Genomic DNA, 21,193 nt, shown 5'->3' with positions numbered 1-21,193 from the left:
ATTGTACTCAATACTAATATGTTATATGCAGATTAATGCTAGCTAAGTATATAAATTAGAAATTTTTTCTCTTTAAACATTTAAAGCTGCAAACCCCTATCTGCCACAGTGTTAAAACAGCCACTGCAAAGATGCTTTTGGCTGCACCCAGGAAAAGACTTTTAGTCCACGAATGTCCTTTGTGGTAATAGGAAAAAACTATGCAGGTAGGCCTAGATTTTGAAAGAAACTTTTGAAAGCACTGAGTCGAAAGAACCCAAAGATGACTTTTTCATGGTTCCATTTAACATTCATATTAAAGGCAATATCAGCCTCTCTCTCACTTGGTCAGAGCTATTATTTTTCCCTGGAAAACCAATGTTTTCACTGAAACTGGGAAACATGGCAGTGCCTACTTCAGCAAATAAAAGACTAGACTATGAACCTACAGACAGTCCTTTAAAAACATGTCATCTGTAAAAATGAAAAATGCATTTTATATGTTGGACAGTCTTGGTGTTAACAACGAAATATATAATAGCCTTGCCACAGCAGTATGACTACTATTTAGGTGGTAAAATTATTGGCCTTGGCTTTTAAAATATATGTTTAAAATGGTATTTTATTTTTATTTCTATTCCATAGTCTTCTGTCTTTTCTATGTACTTTTCTCTTATAATGTAGTATAAACAACTTTATTGTTTTAAATGCATTCTTAAAATAACTACTTGAAATATGTACTATGTAAAGTTTACATGTAGATTGAAGTTTTCAAAATAACTCGTGTGTGTGTGTGTGTGTGTGTGTGTATATATATATATAGTATATATATTCTATTCCATTTTCAAATAGAAACAATTCTGAACAATAAACTAAAATGAAATATAATAAACACTTTAATTAAAAATATATCCATATGAATATTTTGCTTTATTTACATTACATTTCTTGTGTATGTAGAATATATATATTTTTTCTTTTTTTTTGGTGGCTGGCTGGGATTGAACCCTGGACCTTGGTGTTATCAGTGTTATCAGCACCAACACTGTAACCAACTGGACTAACTGGCCAACCTTGAGATTTATCTTTTATCTGTTCATTTAAGTTGGTAAAAGGAAGTCAAATATTAGTATACTAGAAAAATATGTAATAAAATTTACTGAACTAAATTAATAAAAGCCTGGACTAAACTGTAAACTTTTATTGGTTCTTTTTCAAAAGTAAAGAGAATAGGTTTGGGCATATGCAAGAGTTTGAATCACTACTTTAAACTCTTTAAGCTGTGTGATTTTGATTTTAGCTGTGTGATCCTGAAGAGGTAATGATTTCTTTTTTTTTTCTATTGTATATTTGCTTTTATTACTGTTGAAATAAAATAATCAAGAATGTTAAAGGAAACTGTCAACATACTTGCATTAAAACAGTAATATATAAGAACTGAATAGGTAATGATTTCTTATCCTTGATTTCTTCATGTGCTAAGTGGGGAAAAAGTTAGGTAAAATTATTGTGAGTTTTAAATGAGACAATAAAACACTTTTTCAAACTCTCAAAAACTCTACACATTCAAGCTATAATTAATAATGTTAGTGGCACTCAATGGACATATTGGATACAGATTCTAAAAGAGTTATTATGGGGAGTTCCAGGGAGGGTAAGTCATTGACTACTGTGCTTGAAGGAGGTCCTGAGAGGTTTTGTAAACAAGGTGGCAGGTAAACTATGGCATACATTATATTTGAACTTCATTTGACATTGAAGTGATTCCTGGGCAAAAAATCAATCAATCCATCAATCATGAACAAAAGAAGATGTTTAGAATCACGGGATGCCATAGCGCTATTAACACTGTTTGGCACATCTGTGATGTCAAGAGGAGTTTGTGATTCAATGTGAAAGCAACAGAAAGCTGCTGAAGAGTGATAATATGTTTAAAGTCAAGTTTAGAATGGAACAAAGAAACAGGAATTTATGGAGTACCAGACACTTTGCTAGACACAGTATTGCAAGGTCTATATCACTATTCCACTTTTAAGTATTAGAAAACCAAGCCACAGAGAAATTAAAAATATGTCCATTCAGCCAAGAATTCTGGAGCCAAAATTCAAATCTAAATCTATCTGGCTTTAAATCTCTCCATTACTCCAGGGGGCCTTTGAGATTTATTAAAGTATGTATTGAGTTTTGGGGAATAAAGAGGCAAAGAGGCAATAAAATCTCAAAGGAAGCACATTCAAGACATAACAGAGGCCTGAAGAGATGTGAGATACACTGAAAGTGTTTAATTATTCATGTAGTACTTCTTAGTACCCATTAGCTATTTTCTAAACATTGCCAAATGTACATATCAATTTGTTTTTTATTTCAGAATACTGTAAAGGGAAGCTAATTTTCTCAGAAAAACATGTAAAATTCAGATGATGTAAAAGTAAATAATAATTTAATGTTGATTTCTAACATGTAACTAGTTTAACTCTCATGGCATTATTGATTACATGACTCAGCCGAAATGAGAGGATTCATAGGGAGTGGGCCCTTTAGGGGCACTAGATCTGTTCATGTACCAGAACAGTTGCTGGAGATACAAGCCATAAAAGAGAACGTAGTGTATCGGCTCCCATATACATTTCCTCTGTTTTTTTCCCAGCACATAACAAGGGTGTTTGCTGAATAAAGCAACACCACTTTCAGGCTCACGTACCATCTCAGTTCTTATGTGATTCTGATAGTGATGTGAAAGACAACTCAAAAAACCCCATTGTCTCTGCTCTGACTATAGTTATTAAATTACTTCCTGGAAAGATGGATATGCTAGCCAAAAAGCAGCAATGGGTATCCACCTTTGTTGTCCAAGTTTTCTGCCCTACTAGACAAGCCAAACATAGGTGCCTCTGAAATTAGTCTTGGACTTCAGAATTGCCCCCAGTCATAATCCTCCTTTGCTTTCTAGGAGACCCAGTCTTTTGTGCTGAGAATTTGTCCTGAGCCCTTATCCCAAGGATTGAACTAACTGTTTGAATGTGGCTTCCCAGCACTTCCCTTGCCAATCTTCCTGGTTACCAGGTCTTTGTCCCATTATAGATACATATTAACTGTGAATTGAACTCCCAAGTTTCAGCTGCCTGCCTGCCTGGATTTCTTCTTTTTTTTTCCCCCAGTTGTTTTTAATTTTATTTTTATCATTTACTTGTATATGTTTGTGAGGTACAGTGTATTGTTTCTATACATGCATATACTGCACAATGGTTCACTTGGAGTACGTAGCATATAGTTCTGTACCTTTATGTTGCTCAGACCAGTATCTATCACTGTGCTCTCTTACTTGAAGCTCCAATATTAGCTGAAATATGACTGAGCCCATATATCACCTATTATCTATTCATCCAGGTGTCACTTCCTGGGTGTCTGACTTGTCCTAGAGGGCAGATCAGACCCTGTCATGGATCCTTTCTCCTCTCTATTGCCCCAATGTTGTTTTGGACAAAACATTATCTGGAGTTGGCATAATAAAAAAGATAGGAATGTTTATGGTAATAGGTCATAGAAAGAAATTCAGAAAAGTAGCTAAATTACAATTACCATATTGGTAAATGTGTATCCTTCTATGAAGACAGGTAGAACACAGCAGTAGGAGTTTCATGACCTAGTGCGATTTAGGAGTCCAAGCAGAGATGTAGACAACTCATGTAAGGGAATTCTGCTGACAGGTTATGGATATCTGGAACCCTCTGGTGTTCCATACCAATATCCCCATCTGCAGAAGATTGGCTGGGCAAGTCAAGGTCTCTTTCTTAGACTGAGCCCAAGAAACATTATTGAAACAGGAATAGAAGCACAAGATAAAGCTCCAGTTTCCAAACTGGATTGAGAAAAGGGGATTGGATTGTAGGTAAACTTCAGATGTCAGGATAATAGAACTGGAGCTTGAGAACTGAAAAAGAAGAAAGCTGAATTGATGGTGATTCACCTGAATATGAATTAGATCTTCTTTAATTGTCCCAGACCAAGATAATTAATGAGTCCCAGTTCTACGAATGATGGTCACATATTGAGAAATTTTTGACTCTTAATTTAGCTCATGGTCTGCCTACTAGGAATATTCTGGTATAAACTATGTTCAGTAAATCAGTAAAATATGACAGGAATGATTTTAAGAGATTTTGCATTTGGGTCATTTATAAATGATTTCTGAATGTATTTTTTACTTGTCTGGAAACCTGAAATGAAAAGGCCATCTTCAGGAAGTCTCTAAGGTTTTTCAAGAAGCCTACATATAAGAAACCAATTTTTTTTCCCTCTTCTATTTATCATGGGGCTAAGATATGGTTAAAATAAACATAGACTGTTGTGATATTATGGTCCGGAATGTGTGTCTCTGTATATGTGTATGTCTCATACCTATGCACAGAACAGTTTGCATCTACATTTATAAACAAGAAGTAAAAGGGGTTCTGCTAACTTAGAACAGTGCCTTATCATCCACAAAGAAGGATTTGAATAGAGGATCAGTTTCATGTCTTTTTTAACATACAATATGTTCTCTGCAGTGTGAATTTCTGAAAAGGTACATGCTGAAGCAATTACTGTAATTTGTTGTAATTTATGAATAGTTCTGGTTAATTTAATCCCAATATTTATTGCGATTCTATTGTTCAGCTTTATAATAAAGTTGAAAGATGTGCAAAAATAAAATATACATTTTCTGTCCTAGGGGAACCTACAATGTAGCAAGAAAAACAATGTAGCAAATTAACTCTGATCACAGTATGAAAAGAGCTAGCAAAGTATATACTGAAAAAGAAACACATAGAAAGCTGTACAGGCATCAGGCAAACACACACACATGCACATGCATACATACACACCCAGAGAATCTCAACAATCGAAAGATAAACAATCCAATTAAAAAGTAATCAAAGGACTTGAATAGACATTTCTCCAAATACACAGATGGCTAATAAGCACATGAAGAGATGCTAAGTATCATTAGCCATTGGCAAATTAATAATCAGATATAAATCAAAACCACTTAACATCCACTAGGATAGATATAATAATAATTTTAAAAGTTAGAAAATAATAAGTGTTGACAAAGATGTAGAGAAATCGGAATGCCTGCACATTGCTGGTGAAAATGTAACATGGTACAGCCACTGTGAAAGTCCATGTGATAATTTCTCAAAATGTTAAACATAGAATTACCGTATGACGCAGTAACTCTACTCTAAGTTATATAAGGGTTATTTCCGAAAGTTCACAGAAAAATAGAATTAAAAGATAAAATGAATCTTTGTGAACCTTTTGAAGTACCCTCTTATAACCAAGAGAATTGAAGTACATGTTTATACAAAAACTTGTACACTTAAGGCTGACCATTTAGATCAGTTGGTTAAAAAACAGTGTCATAAGACCAAGGTCAAGGGTCTGGATTCACTCACCAGCTGCCACCCCCCCCCCTCAAAAAAAAAAAAACAGGAAAAACTTGTACACTTGAATGTTCATAGAAGCATTATTCATAATAGCCAAAACCTGGAATAACCCAATTGTGCATCAGCTGATAAACGGATTTTTAAACATGTAGTATACACCCATGCAATGGAGTATTGTTAAGCCATAAAATGGAATCGCGTATTTATACAAACTACAACATGGATGAACCTTGAAAACACTTTGCTAAGTGAAAGAAGCCAGACTCAAAGGCAACATATACAATTCCATTTGTTTACACAAAATGTCCAGAATAGGCAAATCTATAGACACAGAAAATAGATACATTAATGGTAATCAGGGGCTGCGAAAGAGAAAATGGGAGTGAATGGTTAATGGGTATGAGATTTATTTTTCAGGGTGATGAAAATGTTCTGGAATTAGACAGTGGTAATGATTGCAAAACCTTGTGCATATACTAAAAACTACTGAATTGTAGTGTACAATTAAAATGGTTAAAATAGTGAATTTTATATTATGTGAATTTTATCTCAACTAAAGAAGTACTTCCCCCCGCCACATACACAAACCTACAGAATTTACAATGTAAAGGAAGAAAATTGTACATTCCAAGTGAAAGTACAGTTTGCAAAATATAGGCGTGATGCATTCAATGGGCACCTAAGAATGAGTTTTCTAACAGAATATTTCAAGTGTTCATTCGTGAATTATATTTTTTAAACTGGAAAATACTTTCTGATAGTTCAAATATCGCTGCGTCTTGGGAGAAGTCAGGAAAGATTATATTCAAGTGCTAGGAAACAATTTTCCATGCCCTGTTCTGTAAAGGAAAACTGAAAAATGTATTTATTTCTCACATTTTAACTTCAAGATTGTTGTTCACTATTATTCAAACTTGATTGAATACTTAGATAATTTATCCATATTTATTAGCTCTAGTTTAAATATATTGTAATTCTGAGATTGTTTGATAAAAATTTTATTTTCGTAAGAACAAGGGCATTATTTTAATAGACAATGCACATATTTATATTATATTAATATACATGATTTTAATTCTAATAATGTTTGCATTGGTTCTTTCATGACATTATTCCCATATAAACTCAGGATTTAAGGAATTAACTCATTATTTCCCATAAAACATATAAAAATTATAGTACTTTTTAAGAAAATAATTACTTAAGAAAGTACTTTTGGTAACATATCTAACCTTTGTTTCTTAATTGAATTAAGGCAAGCATTAGAGCTATGAATATGTTTAGAAAATACTTTCTAAAAATACCCTCAAAATACTATAATCTGTAGCTTGCTTCTGAATGGATTTACCACAAAGGCTTTCCTACACATTTTATTTTTTACTTATCTATTATTTATTAGTTAATGCAGTGATATATAAAAATTGAGATCTATAAATTGTAAAGTTTGACAAAGAATGCCTATGTTCTCTTTTTTTCATTTTAAACTTAGGTTATTTCATTCATTTAGATGTTATGTTATCAAAATAAAGGAGGAAGACATACTACCTATTGATTTATTTGTTCATTAGTTTATATAATAGATAGGCAATGACCCCATTCTTGGACAATGCACTTGGGCCAAATATACTTGTTCCTGTTCCTTTCATTTCTTTGTGATCATATTTTCCAGTGAAATAGCTTTTAAAACTAGTAAAAGACTTATACAATTTGCTTTATAAATTTTGTTTCTATTGATGATTATTTACATTTTAAGAGGTCTTTGTTTCTGGACTGTGCTACACAATTGCAGTAGGCATATACAAATAATTTGTGTGTTTTCTATTTTTTGTAGATTCTACAAAGAAATTAAAGGATGTTCTTGAAGAATTCCATGGTAATGGTGTGCTTGCAAAGTATAATCCTGAAGGGGTAAAACTTCTTTTTTTTCTTTTTATAAGTTTCATATATATATACTTGGAGGGGAGTATTTCTTGAAGAAGAATTCGTGGAAATATGTGTATGTGTATATGTATGCATGTATATGTATGTGCATGTGTGTATATATATCACGTTTGTGTGTGTATATATATATATATATATATATATATATATATATATATCACATACCATAAATCACATACTACATGCCATAACATAAACAAAATGAAGTTTATAACTAAATGCAATTCTGGAAGACATAATTAAAAGTTGTACTACATTTTTCATCCAAATGTTTTGCTAATGAAAATAACACTTCCATAATGTGTGCTTGAAAGAGCTTGGATCATTTAAACATAATGTTAAGTTCTTTTCCTAGAAGTCAGAAAAATGGATTAGATAAAAGGGAAAGATAATACACCTGGCTCTCACTCTACCTACAAATTTTAACCCCAAATGGACTTTGGGGCAAGGGGGTTACTCCTTTCAGAGAATGATGTTCTTGACCAAAGAAAGAATTTGTGATGGATGTAATTTGTTTATCATCTTAAGGAACAAGTTTGGATAAAAAGAGAGGAAGTCCGTCTCCTATCTTGTATTTAATCGATTATCATTAAGCTTACGAGTTCCTGAGGTTCTTTCCTTATAATAATTTTGCATGTACTGTCAGTTGCTTTTGAACACCATGATTGGACAAATGCCTTTTCCCTAATAAAAAATAACCTTCCATTTAATATTAGTTGAGAGATGTTACATTTTAAATGTTTGATCATCATTACTGTTAGATCATTTGTAGCTTCACTAGGTGATGTTTGAGTCAATTGGAGTAAAAACTGTTCTTTGCAAAGGACCCTTCTGTCTGGATAAATCATTCAGATAGATTTGTTCGCTGGTTAAAACATGCTTTGTTCTTTATCATTGTTGTTTTGTTTGTGCATGTTTACAAGAGCACAATTCTTGGTTTTGGTTATCTTTCAATATTATACCTCACAGTTCTTGGTTATATTTTAATATTATACTTCTCTGGGATTAATAGAACTTAAGTTTAGTTATTATAGCCTAAATCTCTAAATTCCAACCTCAAAACATTCATATTGTTTAATAATTTCTTTTCAGTAGTTCTCATAGTTAGCTATTTTTTATGTCGTATTTTCTTATTCTCTCTACATTCTGATATACGAGTATTACTTTTAAAACTATTTACCCTAAAATTTATTTTAAACAACTAATTAATATTTAATGCCTATAAATAATGGGGAAAATAAAAGTAACAAAGTTATCCCCATTTTCTTATATCAGGAAAAAAACAGATGTCTTGCCTGCATTTCTCTCATATTTTATTTTCTTAGATGCTATAGCGTAAAAGAAAAAATGCTGTCCAGTAGAATTGTAGAACTGAAAATCTCAAAACCCAAGAAAGCAGAGTGAGAAAAGTAAAAATGACAACTTTAAGGCCCAAAATGTCATTAATATTTACGTTTACAACATTACTTGAAAACATGCATTCTTATCTAACATATACACATAGATAAAACCTGTTTTTTTTCCTTAATAATAGCTGCTAACTGTAAATTCAATTGGAACGTAATCTTGTTTGCAAAGTAGCCTTTTTTGCTTCAATGATTTCTTATGTAAAGAACTCTAATGACTTACTCTTACTGATATTATACATTTCATGAGGATTATCAGTCAATGTATACTGGATTTATTAAGGTAATTATTAGATTCATTATTGAACACACATGTGATGTCAACCTTTTCATAATGTAATACCTCGCCATAAATGCACAGATCTGCTGTTGAAATGCATCATTAAAGTAATGGAGAGTTCAAAAACAAAAAGCTGGATCTCATTATGACCCAAGAATAATTCTAAATTAAGAGTTGAAGCACCCTCTGATCTTAATATTGACAGAAATTTTTCCTTCAGGAGAAAATTTTAGTTTACCTGACTCTCAAAAACGAGTATGCATTTTATAAAAGCCAATAGAAAATAATTAGGAATATACAATGTTGAAAATGAAATCTTTAAGTCCTTGAGGTTCTCTTCAATACTTGAACTCATCCAGTTTATATAAACTTACTCTTACAATATTAAAAAAGTTCCTACTGTCAATTTATATGTGAAGTTATCACTATTGACTGGTCAAGTTGAGCCGAAAGTTATTTGGCATGGATGTTTACTTATCGACTGCTCAATTATACAAGAAAAATTAGAAAAGTGATTAAATCAGCCAGACTTTAGAATGAATAATCAATCTTTTGTTTTCTAAAATAAATATGGCTGTATGATCCATATAAAATGTACTTGCAAAGAGAGAATAACATAAATATCCCTTAACTTTCTTCTCCCTCTACAAAGTAAAGCTGCTTAAATGGTAAATGTATTATTTTGGTATAATCAGATTGAATCACTGAATTTTGAAAGTGCTGTGTATAAAAACTTAACCTGTTCAAGTCTATTCTAATAGCAAAAATATACTGTGGCATATGTGGATGAGTCTTTTATTTTTAATTCCTGCCTTTTAATGATTATTGGATAATCTCTCCTTGAATAAATGAATAAAAGAAAACTAAACAATAACCTTAAAGATTCTCAAAAAATCTTAAAAAGGCCTTGGGAATTCCAAATCAATAAAATTACAAACTTTTACATAAAGAAACTTATTTTAAGAAATGTAAAATGACTGTTCCAAAATTAATCAGTTAGGCAAATGACAGTAACTACAATTAAAAGCTAGTTTTCTAGGATCCCAGTTGAGGGCCGATGTCCTTTGCTCTTTACTTCACTGACTGGGCCATAGAATGTGAGGGAAAGTTCTGGTAGATAGGAAAAATAATAGAAGAAAAAGGTATTGGATCGCATTGCTTATGTAATGAGTGTAGCATATCCCAGTATACATAATTATTATCACTCATGCCTGATAGTAAGACATTTCTGTTAGTCTTCACCTAATCTTATGTGAATAATATAATATTAAGGGTATGATTAAAGCCAAGAACCAGTTTGTAGCTGAGAACCAGTCTTAATGAGAAGGTCACAATAAAATACAGGACATATAAATGATCTCATAAGAGAAGGAGAATGTGGTAGTTTGAGAAACAACAACAACAACAACAACAACAACAACAAAAACAGTTTGGCATTGCATGCAATTTTTTTTTTTTTTTGTACTGGATTTCAAATTCAGTTCCATATTGTTTCATTGATATCCAAAATAATGGGAAGGAAATGGTAGCTATACAGAGAGATATAGGAGAGACTAGTTGTATTATGCTGTTAAAAATATTAGGAGTGAGGACTAAGTATTCATAATCTAATATACCTTTTTACACACTGTTTTATTTTCATTAATCCTTTCTGAAAGGTTTTAATCATACTGTATGTGTTATTCATTATATTTATCTCATGTCCATTAGAACTGTTTGCTTATTATATTCAAGGATCAATCTAGTCAATGGTTCTCAAATTTTAGCAGCTTTAGCATACATCAGAATCACCTGGGGAGCTTGTTAAAACATGAATTGCTTACCCCTCTACCTCCCAAGTTTCTGATTCAGTGCTTCTGGAGGGGGGCTCAAGAATTTGCATTTCTATCAATTTCCCAGTCAATGTTGATGCTGCTGTTTTGTAACCACATTTCGAGACCCATGGATCTAGGGTATGTTTTAAAATCAATCTGTAAACTGGAACTTTTAGTTAAATTATCAGAGATATGAGATAATGAATATAAATTATCTTACATTAACACATGTATTCTTTCTTTCCTTTCATGCCCAGAAACAAGACATTCTTAACCAAGTAAGACATTTTCTTTTCTATTAAAGTCTGTCATTTCTTTTTTTTACCTTGATATGAACTATGAATTTCTCATCCATATCACTGAGCTGTACTACTGTATCAAAAAGATTCATATAGCATTCAAGATTACCTATAATACTTATAAAATAACTGACGTGAAGTGTGACTGAAATTTTTTCAAGTCAGTCAAAGTCTCAAATGGAGGAGCTGGTACCTTAATAGAATTAATAAATTCTATTAATAAGAATTAAATAGAATTAATAAAGGTCCAGAATGTGGGCTTCAGTTTCATAAACTCTGAAATTTAATTTTCTAATTTCACCAAGACATATTAGGCTTTGCTAAAATGATTTATTTAATAAATGTCTTATTTATTAATTTACAGTGGGGGATTTAAAAATTACAATTAAGCCACAATTATAAGGTTTTTTTTTGTTTTGTTTTGCTTTGTCTAGTGTGCTGTGTTAGAGTCTGTGGAGGAAATATAACTGAAAAGCTATTGATTTTGTCCTCCTGGGAAGAAGAGTAACCAATCTGTTGCTTCAGCTACTCTCTCCTACTAAGTCCATTTTGTAAAATAAGTTTTAGGTCCAATAGTTCAGTTGGGTACATAGAATTACAACACATTTTTGGGTGTTCTAAATGGATATTTCTTTTCTAATACACTATACATTTTTTTCTTAATTGACATGATTGTAAGTATTTATGGCACACAATATGATATTTGGTACACAATATGATATAGAGTGAATGATCATGTCACGGGAATTAGCATATACATCACCTCACACATTTGTCATTTCTTTGTGTTGGGAACATTTGAAATCTTCTCTACTAGCTATTTGAATTTACACAGTAAATGGTTGTTAACTGTAGCCTCCCTACAGTGGTATAGAATGGATATTTCTATCACACTAGCATAGCTATATTAATTGTCTTCACAACTTTAGGAATATTTCTTACAAAAATGGATGAATTGCCTAAAACCATAATATTGTCTCCTTTGATAATGGATATGTATTAGATGATTCTTATTCTCAAGTTTTCTGATGGGTTTAATGACAACAGCACTGCAACTTTATGCCCAATGTGTAAAGGATAATTATGTGAAAATGACCATGGTGGACTTAGGTACAGGGCCTACATATTACAGCCTCCTAGGATGAGGCACCACTGATGTGCCATCTCATTGCCTGTGATGAGATTTACTAGCCCCCATTACAGAGGATAGCCTTTCCCTGATTTCATCTCTGACCTTTGTAGAAACATTAATTCCCCCAATGGCTTTATGATACTTAGGAGGCAACTGCTCAGAATGAATGGTTGGTTTTTTCTTGAGTGTCTACATTATCAGGCCTTAGCCATTTATTTTATTTTATTTTATTTTTTGTCTTTTTCGTGACTGGTAAGGGAATCACAACCCTTGGCGTGGTGTCTCCCACACCGCACTCAGCCAGTGAGCGCACTGGCCATTCCTATATAGGATCCGAACCCACAGCTGGAGCGTCGCTGCGCTCCCAGCTCCGCGCTCTCCTGAGTGCGCCACGGGGCCAGCCCAGCCTTAGCCATTTAATAGCATTTGTTGAACACCCTTGGTCAACAAACACACCCTTCTGCATGACCTTCGTCCCCACTAGAGGCTGTCTGAAAACTGGTGTCAAAATCAGCTCGAGCTATTTTAGTAGTCAGCAGAGTGAGTTATTTCCTTCCTTTTCTTTGCCTAGTCTTTGTTCCACGAGTACTTGTTTAGCAGCCAAGTGATGGGCAAAGCTGAGGACAACCAAAGGGAAAAGAAATGAGAGCATGCGTATTCTATTGCTCCATGTGTGTTCTTTGTCAGTGTAGGACTTTGCCTGTACATGTTTCATGACTGTAGATAATCCATGGCCAAAAGCTGAATTTTGCTTTAGGCCAAGGGGGTATGTAGAATAATTAGCTCAGTGTCTGACACATAGTAGATGTTCCATTAATATTTAGAGACAGTGTCTGTGATCATACTTTAGTGACCAACATTACTTCATACAAATGTTTTGGAGCATGTATCAAAGGTGAAAATAGAGGGTGTCTGAGACACCCCCAACCAGTCCTGTATCCTAACTTTCTCAGGGCCTCATTCTCTCATTTTAAAATGAGGAAGTATAACCCCAGTGTCTTTTCCAATTCAAAAAGAATTTCCTTCCACCATGGGAGCTGGGTATGTGACACTTGTTTCTGCTGCTGAGACTGGCTGCAGTCCTAAGTGCTGTGATGGTTGTAGACTTGCTGTGTCTGTTGTATTTGTTCCACCTCCCACAAATGCACGGTGTCAGGACAGTTAACGAGGGACAGAAGTGGCATGTTAGCCAGCATCTCTTCTGCTTCTCTTCCCAGTTACCCTCTATTTCAGTTATGCTCCTCTTATTAGGCCTGTCTACAACCAGAACACAGGCTCGAAAAAACATCACCGCACTGGTCTCAAAGTGCCTAATACAATCCCATGTTATTAACCTGATGTTGACAATGTATTAAATATTTTTGGAATATGTAGTACTTGTTATTTCAATATGTGGCCTCAACTGTATGCCTTGATACTCAGAGAATTGCTGTAGCATAGAACAGAACCACCTCCAACAATTTGGGAAAGTATTTCCATAGATATTTAAGAGATTATTTAGTTACATCATAATTGAATCAGTTTGAGTAGCTTCTTGTAGGTTTCTAGTAACTGCTCTAAGGATCAAATATCAATATTTACATAAGTGCACTATCTTATATCTATGAAAACATTTAGAATTTGAGAATGAACCATCTGCTACAGCTTATCCTTCCCTGAGAGCTTAGATGCTTGGATTAATGATTTGACTGAAGTGGCCTGGTGTTATCTGTCACAATTGATCCATTTCTCCCCTAATCTGCTCTAATAAACAAACAGAAATTTTAGAAATAGATAAATATTTAGAGTAAAGTGTAGTTATACCAATTGTATTTAATTGCTTATTTATTTATTTTTTTTAACAAATGAGTTTAAAAGCAAGCATAAATACATTTAGAAAATAAACTAGTAACTTTCCTTAGTTTAATAATAATAGACAACTTTGGAAAAAAGTATCTAAACACTCAATGTAGATATTTTTGTTCTTTCATTTCTTTAATAATATTTATGAAACAATTTATATAGGAGTTAAAAACCAGGTTAGAAGAAAAAGTGATACTTGGATTGTCAGGAAATCTTTTTGTACTTTACTGAGGAGAAGTGGAACAAACAGTACTTTCCCACTCTAACTTTTATTTTTAGGGTTTTGTCTATTGTTTTTTTCTTTGTTTGTTTGTTTTCATCATCAGGAATAGCGTTTTTTTAGCAGAAGAGCACTAAAGGATGCTAAAGGAAAGTAAATCTAGATATTTTGGTAGAAAAAGCTTAGAATATCTAAGAATTTTAAGGTTTTTTTTTAACAGGTAAAATAAATCATAAATAGTATTTTTAAGATTAGTAAGTTAAATTTTCCACTTAGAAAAATACCTCTAAAGGCAATTTGGACAATAGACTTGAGAAGAAGAGGAGACTAGGTATGAGTTATTGAAGCAGTCCCATCAAATGAAGAACACTTAGATGGCAATGGGTGTTATAACGGAGGCTGGGGACACATTTCCAGCACATGTCAAATGCAAGGCCAATGGTAGTAGGTTACACTTGGAATGTCAAAGTGTATGAAGAGTTATATAGTCAATGCATAATTTTCAAGAATGGGCAACTGAATAGCTATAGTATTACTTTTTATTTTTATACCTTATTTTATGGTTATCCCTTTTGTTGAAATGGCAGGCTTATTGTTGGACAATTTAATACACTTTTCTGAGCCTCAGTTTCTTTGTCCATAAATAGGACTAATAATAATATATACCTTTTGGGTTGTTATGACAATTAAATGATAGCATGCCCACAATGTACTGAGCACAGTTCTTAAAACACAGTAACATTTAGATAGAGTTTCCCATATACGTAGCTAACATTTTAATCAAGTTTCTAACATCGTCTTTCTATTTAGGGATAATAGAGATCATTGACTGTAAAGATTAAAAGGAAAGAGTGGAGGTTTTGAGAAGGAGATTGGCATAAAAACACCCACCAATAGGACATAAATATACAGAAAAAGTGAAAAGCATTTGGAACAGAAAGAAATTATTGGATTGCATCTCAAATGCTCTTGCTTTTGCATGTATGTTACATAGTGGAAATTGGGTCTGGTCCTGTGGGAGAAATAGAAATTGTCAAGATAATCGTTGCTATCAAAGAGCATCAGACTGTTAAATCTGTTTTATAAATTGCTGAGAAAATGCTTCAACCCAAGGAATTCTTTTTTTTAAAAAAAATCTATTTTTAATTGATATGTATTGATTGTACATATTTAAAGGGTGCAGAGTTATATTTCAATACATGTGTACAATGTGTGATGACTAAATCAGGGTAATAAACATATCGATCATTGCAAAATTTACCATATCTTTGTGATGAGAGAATTTGAGCTCCTTTCTTCTAGCCTGAGAACATACAGTGAATTATTTTTAGTTATAGATGTGTAGCACTACTGTAGACCACTGGGAGCTCTGAAATTTGAAGTAATGAACTGTCAATTGCCACTACAAGATACACACAAGAAATGAAATATTGAAAAATACAATTTTTTTCTGAAAGTATTTTAATACCAAAAAATGTATGTTTGAAATTTCAGAAAGTTATTCCTGTTACATATTTAACATATTTACCTCAGCTCAACAGCCTTCACATCAATTTTCAATTTAACATAATTAGTTAATGACATAAATTAGAATGCAAAATTAAAATGGAAATGGTGAAATAAAAAAACACTGGATAATTTAAATTATTGCCTACCTCATTTCATCAGAGTTCTTTTGCCCAGGTACTAACACAGTATTTTATACATGTAAGTACTCAATTAACACTTGTTGATAGATAAATTAAAGTCATTCCTTTGTTCATGACTTTGCATATTTACTTAACCTGTAATAGTTGAATGATTTATTTTGTGTTTTAAAGGTCATTTATTAATTAACTCTGTATACAAGTTGGTTAAAAAATGTGAAGCTGAACGTGACTATCTTCTGTCTGATATGGAGGAATGCTATTATGATCCTACGATCTTGTTAAAATATGAGTCAGACCATTGTGATCTGCTGAGAACCCTCCAAAGACTTATCCTCTCACTTTACATTAAAGCCATAATTCTCTAAGTGAATCATTGTACTATATATCCATATATTGAAAGAACACACTGTACCCCACAAATAGGTACACTTAAACTTTAAAATAAAAACATGTTAAAAGTTGTAACTCTCTTTTGATAGCCTAATATCCTACATGCTCTGCCCCAGTTCACATGTCACCAAAAATCTTATCTTTGACCCTATCTCCTACTACTCTAGTTCTCCCTCCCTCCTGCTCCTCCTCACTGGTTCCTTATATAAATTCCTCTAAAATAGGAGTATTCTTATACCTCAGGACCTTTGCACTAGCTCTTTTTTTCCATCTGGAATATTCTTTTTCCAAATATGTGAAAACTTCTCTCCCTCATAACCTTTAAATCTTTACTCAAAAAAACAGCTTCTTATTTCAAATTTAAGACTGCAAGCACAACCCCCCCCCCCAGGCAAATATATAACTATAAATCTTTTCCTTCTTTTTTTCTATAGCACTTAATACCAAATGCCATCAGACATGTTACATTTAGCACAATTATTTTGCTATTTTCTGTTTTCCCTCATTAGAAGGTAAGCTCTCTGATGTAAGAATTTTTGCTTGTTCCAGTAACGTCTTTACCTCAACACCTAGAACGGAGCCTGGTAGTTCATGCATGTTCAATGGATATTTGCTAAATATGAGAAGATTCCCAATCCTAAACTGCCAAAAGAAAGTGAAGTAACAATAGAGTGATGACGTTATTTCCACTCACTTTCACTCTACTTGGATGAATACTTGTGTTCTTTCTTTAGTATTAAAGGAATTTAAAAACAAAGGATCCAGATGGCCAGATATAACAATGAAAGGCATATAGAAATGTGTTTTGAATTTGTGCCAACTTGGCAGCAACATCTGAGCAGCTCCCTCGGTCTGTATTCTTTAGGGATTCTCTATGTTATCTCCCTAAATAGGTTGTGGCTGTTCCTTAAGAAAATAAGAAATAAAAAAATAATAATAACGGTTTTTAAATTTTAACATTTGTGAAATTGTGTGTTCGAGCTTACAGCCAACTCGATTTTTTAAACACTCATTCCATTAAATCTGACCCAATTTTTCTCATTAACATTTTCATTGATATGCATATAAATGATCTCATTCTATTTAAAGGTCGCAATCTTCAAAAATCAGTTCTAATGCAGCTGCGTGACAGCAGTAGAAATTCTGATACCTAAATCTGGAAATTTTCTGCAAAGTCATGAGGTAATGAAAATATGTAGATTGAGGACATATTCATTTTGCAGAAATGTCCAATAATTTGGAAAAATAGAATTTTAGGAGATATTTGAAATTCTTTTACTAAGAAAAAAATAAAGGGGATGGGTTAATCAGGCAAGGCATTGAAGGACAATTCCTGCATGAATCGGAAACACTGAGTCAGCTAACTTTGGGCCATAAAGAAATTTAGGTTTTGCAATATTGTACGCCTTGGGTAATGCCAGAAAATGTAAGAGAAAGGAGGCTTGCTTCCAAGAACATGGTGAAAAGTTGAAGAAAGAAGTTTACATTGTCAGTAAAATTTCAGCAATAAATAATATGACATCATCCTGTAGAAATCATTTAAGAACTGAGAAAATTTTTAGTCCATTCTTATATCTGTAATAGGATTTTACTTTTTAAATTAAGATACCTGTTTTTAAATCTTTGCCTTCTGAAAGCAGTAATTGGTCACTGTTGCCTGATATAGAACAATTATAGCAAAGTATCTAAGACATGCCAAAACTGTAGTTTTGATTTGGGAAGATTCAGTGAATTTCCCATTTTACTGCATCAATAAAAAGGCAAATTAAGATAGCAAAAAAATACATCTAACCTCAAGACAGTGATTCCTTTTCCTTATTCCTTTTATTTTATTATTTTATTTATTTTATATACTGTGTGCCCAATAATATGTTAAGTGCTTTACATCAATTTTTATTACATTTAGACAATGACCCTGAACAGTTGATCTCATACATCACTTTATATGGAGGAGGTTAAAGCTTACAGCTGTCAGAAAATAAAATTAAAGCTGAGATTTTTGTTTGCTGAGCAAGAGAACTATGACACTTGAGATACTTCAGAAGTCTACAAAAAATTGTTTTCTCTAATGATATCCCTAAATGTCATATTTTATTTTAGGTTTATTCTAAATAATACAATAATAAAATTAATCATTCTCCACCATCTTTCCCCAATATCATGACATAGGAAAAACAGACCTTTTCTTTTCCAAAATAAGTTTAGGGAATTAATTTTATTCTCACCTGCCAGGAATTTGAGCAAAATTAAGAACACCCACCTGCCAATTTTCATTTTTGTCCCATTTTTTGTTTCATCTCAGTACATTAAACTGGTAAGAAAAAAATGCCCTTCAAGTGTTCCCTATGAAACTTGTACTCCCTTGTACTCTCTTGATCTGGACAGATGTGGCTTTATTCCATCTTCTTCTCTGTAATTCTTCTAGTCCTTTCCAATGCCCTCCTGGATAGGACCCAAGACAACTCCACCAGCCTTCTCTTCCATATGGTTTACATCTGTTTCTCAGAAAAGACTCATGCAACTTTGTTTCTGCAGTCACAGAGAGTTCTGGCCCAGCCCCAAACAGTACCATTCACTTGCCTTTGTCTCCAAAGCACTCACACACTTGTCCTCAGTTTCCCAGGCAGGGGTCAAATCCTGACCCCCTGTCCTCTCCGGTAGCTCCTGTGAAACCCTAATGCTTGAGGTTAGAAAGTGGCTTCAATCACCATTTTCTCAAGTAGACATGGAACCCCTCAATACCTCAGCAATTCTCTCCAAATAAATGTCTCACCATTTATAGTTCTACAATGAGTTAGGGTGTGTAAAAATCTCAAAATATGTTTCTTTGAAGGTCTGCATATGAAGTTTTGGAGTGTTATGTCAATTGAGCTTGGTGTTTAGTTGAAATGTTAATGTTAACCTCTTTCTACAGTTGTCAGAAGCAATAATCTCTATTAGCGACAAGGAAAGGAGATGGAAAATTTCATTTTTTTCTGAGTGCTCGCTGTATGTGTGCGTATGACTCTGCACTGGTTACCCACATTAATTGCCTGATTTAATCATCATGACAACTCTGAGGGATTGAGGATATTATTCCCAATTTACAGAGGAGAAAACTAAGTTTCAAAGAGTAAATTTTTTAAGGCCATACGTATACTGTGGAAATAGAAATATCTAATGGGAAAGCTGCTGCTCTTTCTGCTACACCACCACCGGTGAGACAGGTACAGTATACACATTCCATGGATAAATGTTAGCCTACGACTGCCCAACCTATTTCTCAGGTAGGAATTTCCTTTTGTAGATCTCAATATAAAAATTGAGGTCATTTCTGTTGATACTGATTTTGAACATAGTAAAAAATCTTAACATTTGGCTGCATATTAAAATACATGTTTAAAATCTTTTTTTCAGACAATAGATTTTGAAGGTTTCAAGCTATTCATGAAGACGTTCCTGGAAGCCGAGCTTCCCGATGATTTCACAGCACACCTTTTCATGTCATTTAGCAACAAGTTTCCTCATTCTAGTCCAATGGTAAAAAGTAAGCCTGCTCTCCTTTCGGGTGGTAAGTTTATTTACTTTAAAAATTTATATATAGTAAAAATTTCAAAGGCTAAATCAGTATCAAGTTTTCGTAAGAGCGAAGAGGAAACATTTTTGATATGTTGTCTGTGTAAATAATTGTATCAGACATAGAAGAAAGAGAAGAATTTCTAATAACTTAGGTGGTTTTGTAAGGAATTTAAATCTCAAACTTCCTTTTCTTCTAATAGCATATGTTAATTGCTAACTAGAAGATGTCAGAATTACTAGGAGTACAAACCAAATCAGGTTCTAAAATGGAAAAAAATAAGGAAGAACAGATTGCACTTCACTTGGGACAATTGTATATTGTGCAAAGAACTCCTTGACAGGAATATGGGCTGTGTGACTCTCATGCAACACTAATAAATTAAACTCTGATTCTTTCTTGAAACTTGGCCTCCACATTTTAGAACTAAGTGTGTGCCATCCTTCCCAGGACTATTTCTAATCCTATATTCTTTTCAGAACTACCTCTGATAGTATTTTTCTGGGAAATAAGGAACACTAAACAACAGTAAAAATGTTCAAAGGCTGAGGTAGCCTTGAATCAGAAACTGAAAAACATAAATGTCTGTCTATTCCTAGAATTTTCCTTTGTATTAATCTGTTACCTAATGTACAACAAGGTGCATTTTTGGTTGAAAAATCACAAAGTACATTTGAACAAAAAGGTGCTATAAGCTGCTTTGTTTATCCCCTGTTGGAGTTCACTTTACTTCATTACCACAATGCCAGCAGGAATATGATAGCTGTTCTTTACTCTTTATATCAACTGAAAAATAAGAGCTTCTCAATAAAAAGCAAAACTGAAAAGGAAAAGATGTTATTCTCATTAATGGACAAGAGTCAAACATAAGAGATATGGTAAAAGTAAAACACTTAGTTTTCATAGAATAAAAATAAAAATAATAATGATAAATAGGTACAAAGCTTGTACCTGTATATGTGCGCAGGTGTGTAGCTGTGTTTGGTAATACCTAATGATCCATCTCGCATTTCACGAAGTGGATGATTCATTTTTGTGAAATACTTTGTTGCAATATAAGTGCATCTCATCACCTATTTAAATATAAGGTGATTCCATATTGGACTTTTGATTTTTCAAAATATACCTAATACAGTATCCTTTACATTTTCTCATATCTCTTGTGCCTCATTTTAAACGCCAGGTCCCCAATCTCTCACTTCTTTGCTAGACCAGAACTTAATTTCATCCTTAGATTCTGTCACTTGAACTACTCT

General features: G+C 33.1%; 1 protein-coding gene across 1 annotated transcript in view; it reads left to right on the top strand.

Annotated features, from left to right (window-relative positions):
• The first annotated feature begins 7,014 nt into the window (after positions 1 to 7,014).
• Positions 7,015 to 21,193, top strand: part of DGKB (diacylglycerol kinase, beta 90kDa) — a 551,962-nt gene continuing 537,783 nt past the window's right edge. Inside the window, exons 1-4 of the mRNA XM_008578087.1 lie at positions 7,015 to 7,024; positions 7,240 to 7,316; positions 11,107 to 11,127; positions 19,778 to 19,931. Coding sequence (XP_008576309.1) covers positions 7,015 to 7,024; positions 7,240 to 7,316; positions 11,107 to 11,127; positions 19,778 to 19,931 — 262 coding nt within the window. The remainder of the gene's footprint in view (positions 7,025 to 7,239; positions 7,317 to 11,106; positions 11,128 to 19,777; positions 19,932 to 21,193) is intronic.

The sequence above is a fragment of the Galeopterus variegatus genome, unplaced genomic scaffold, assembly GCF_000696425.1.
Source record: "Galeopterus variegatus unplaced genomic scaffold, G_variegatus-3.0.2 Scaffold72, whole genome shotgun sequence".
In the NCBI taxonomy this organism is placed as follows: domain Eukaryota; kingdom Metazoa; phylum Chordata; class Mammalia; order Dermoptera; family Cynocephalidae; genus Galeopterus; species Galeopterus variegatus.
This window is presented reverse-complemented; position numbering and strand designations above follow the sequence as displayed.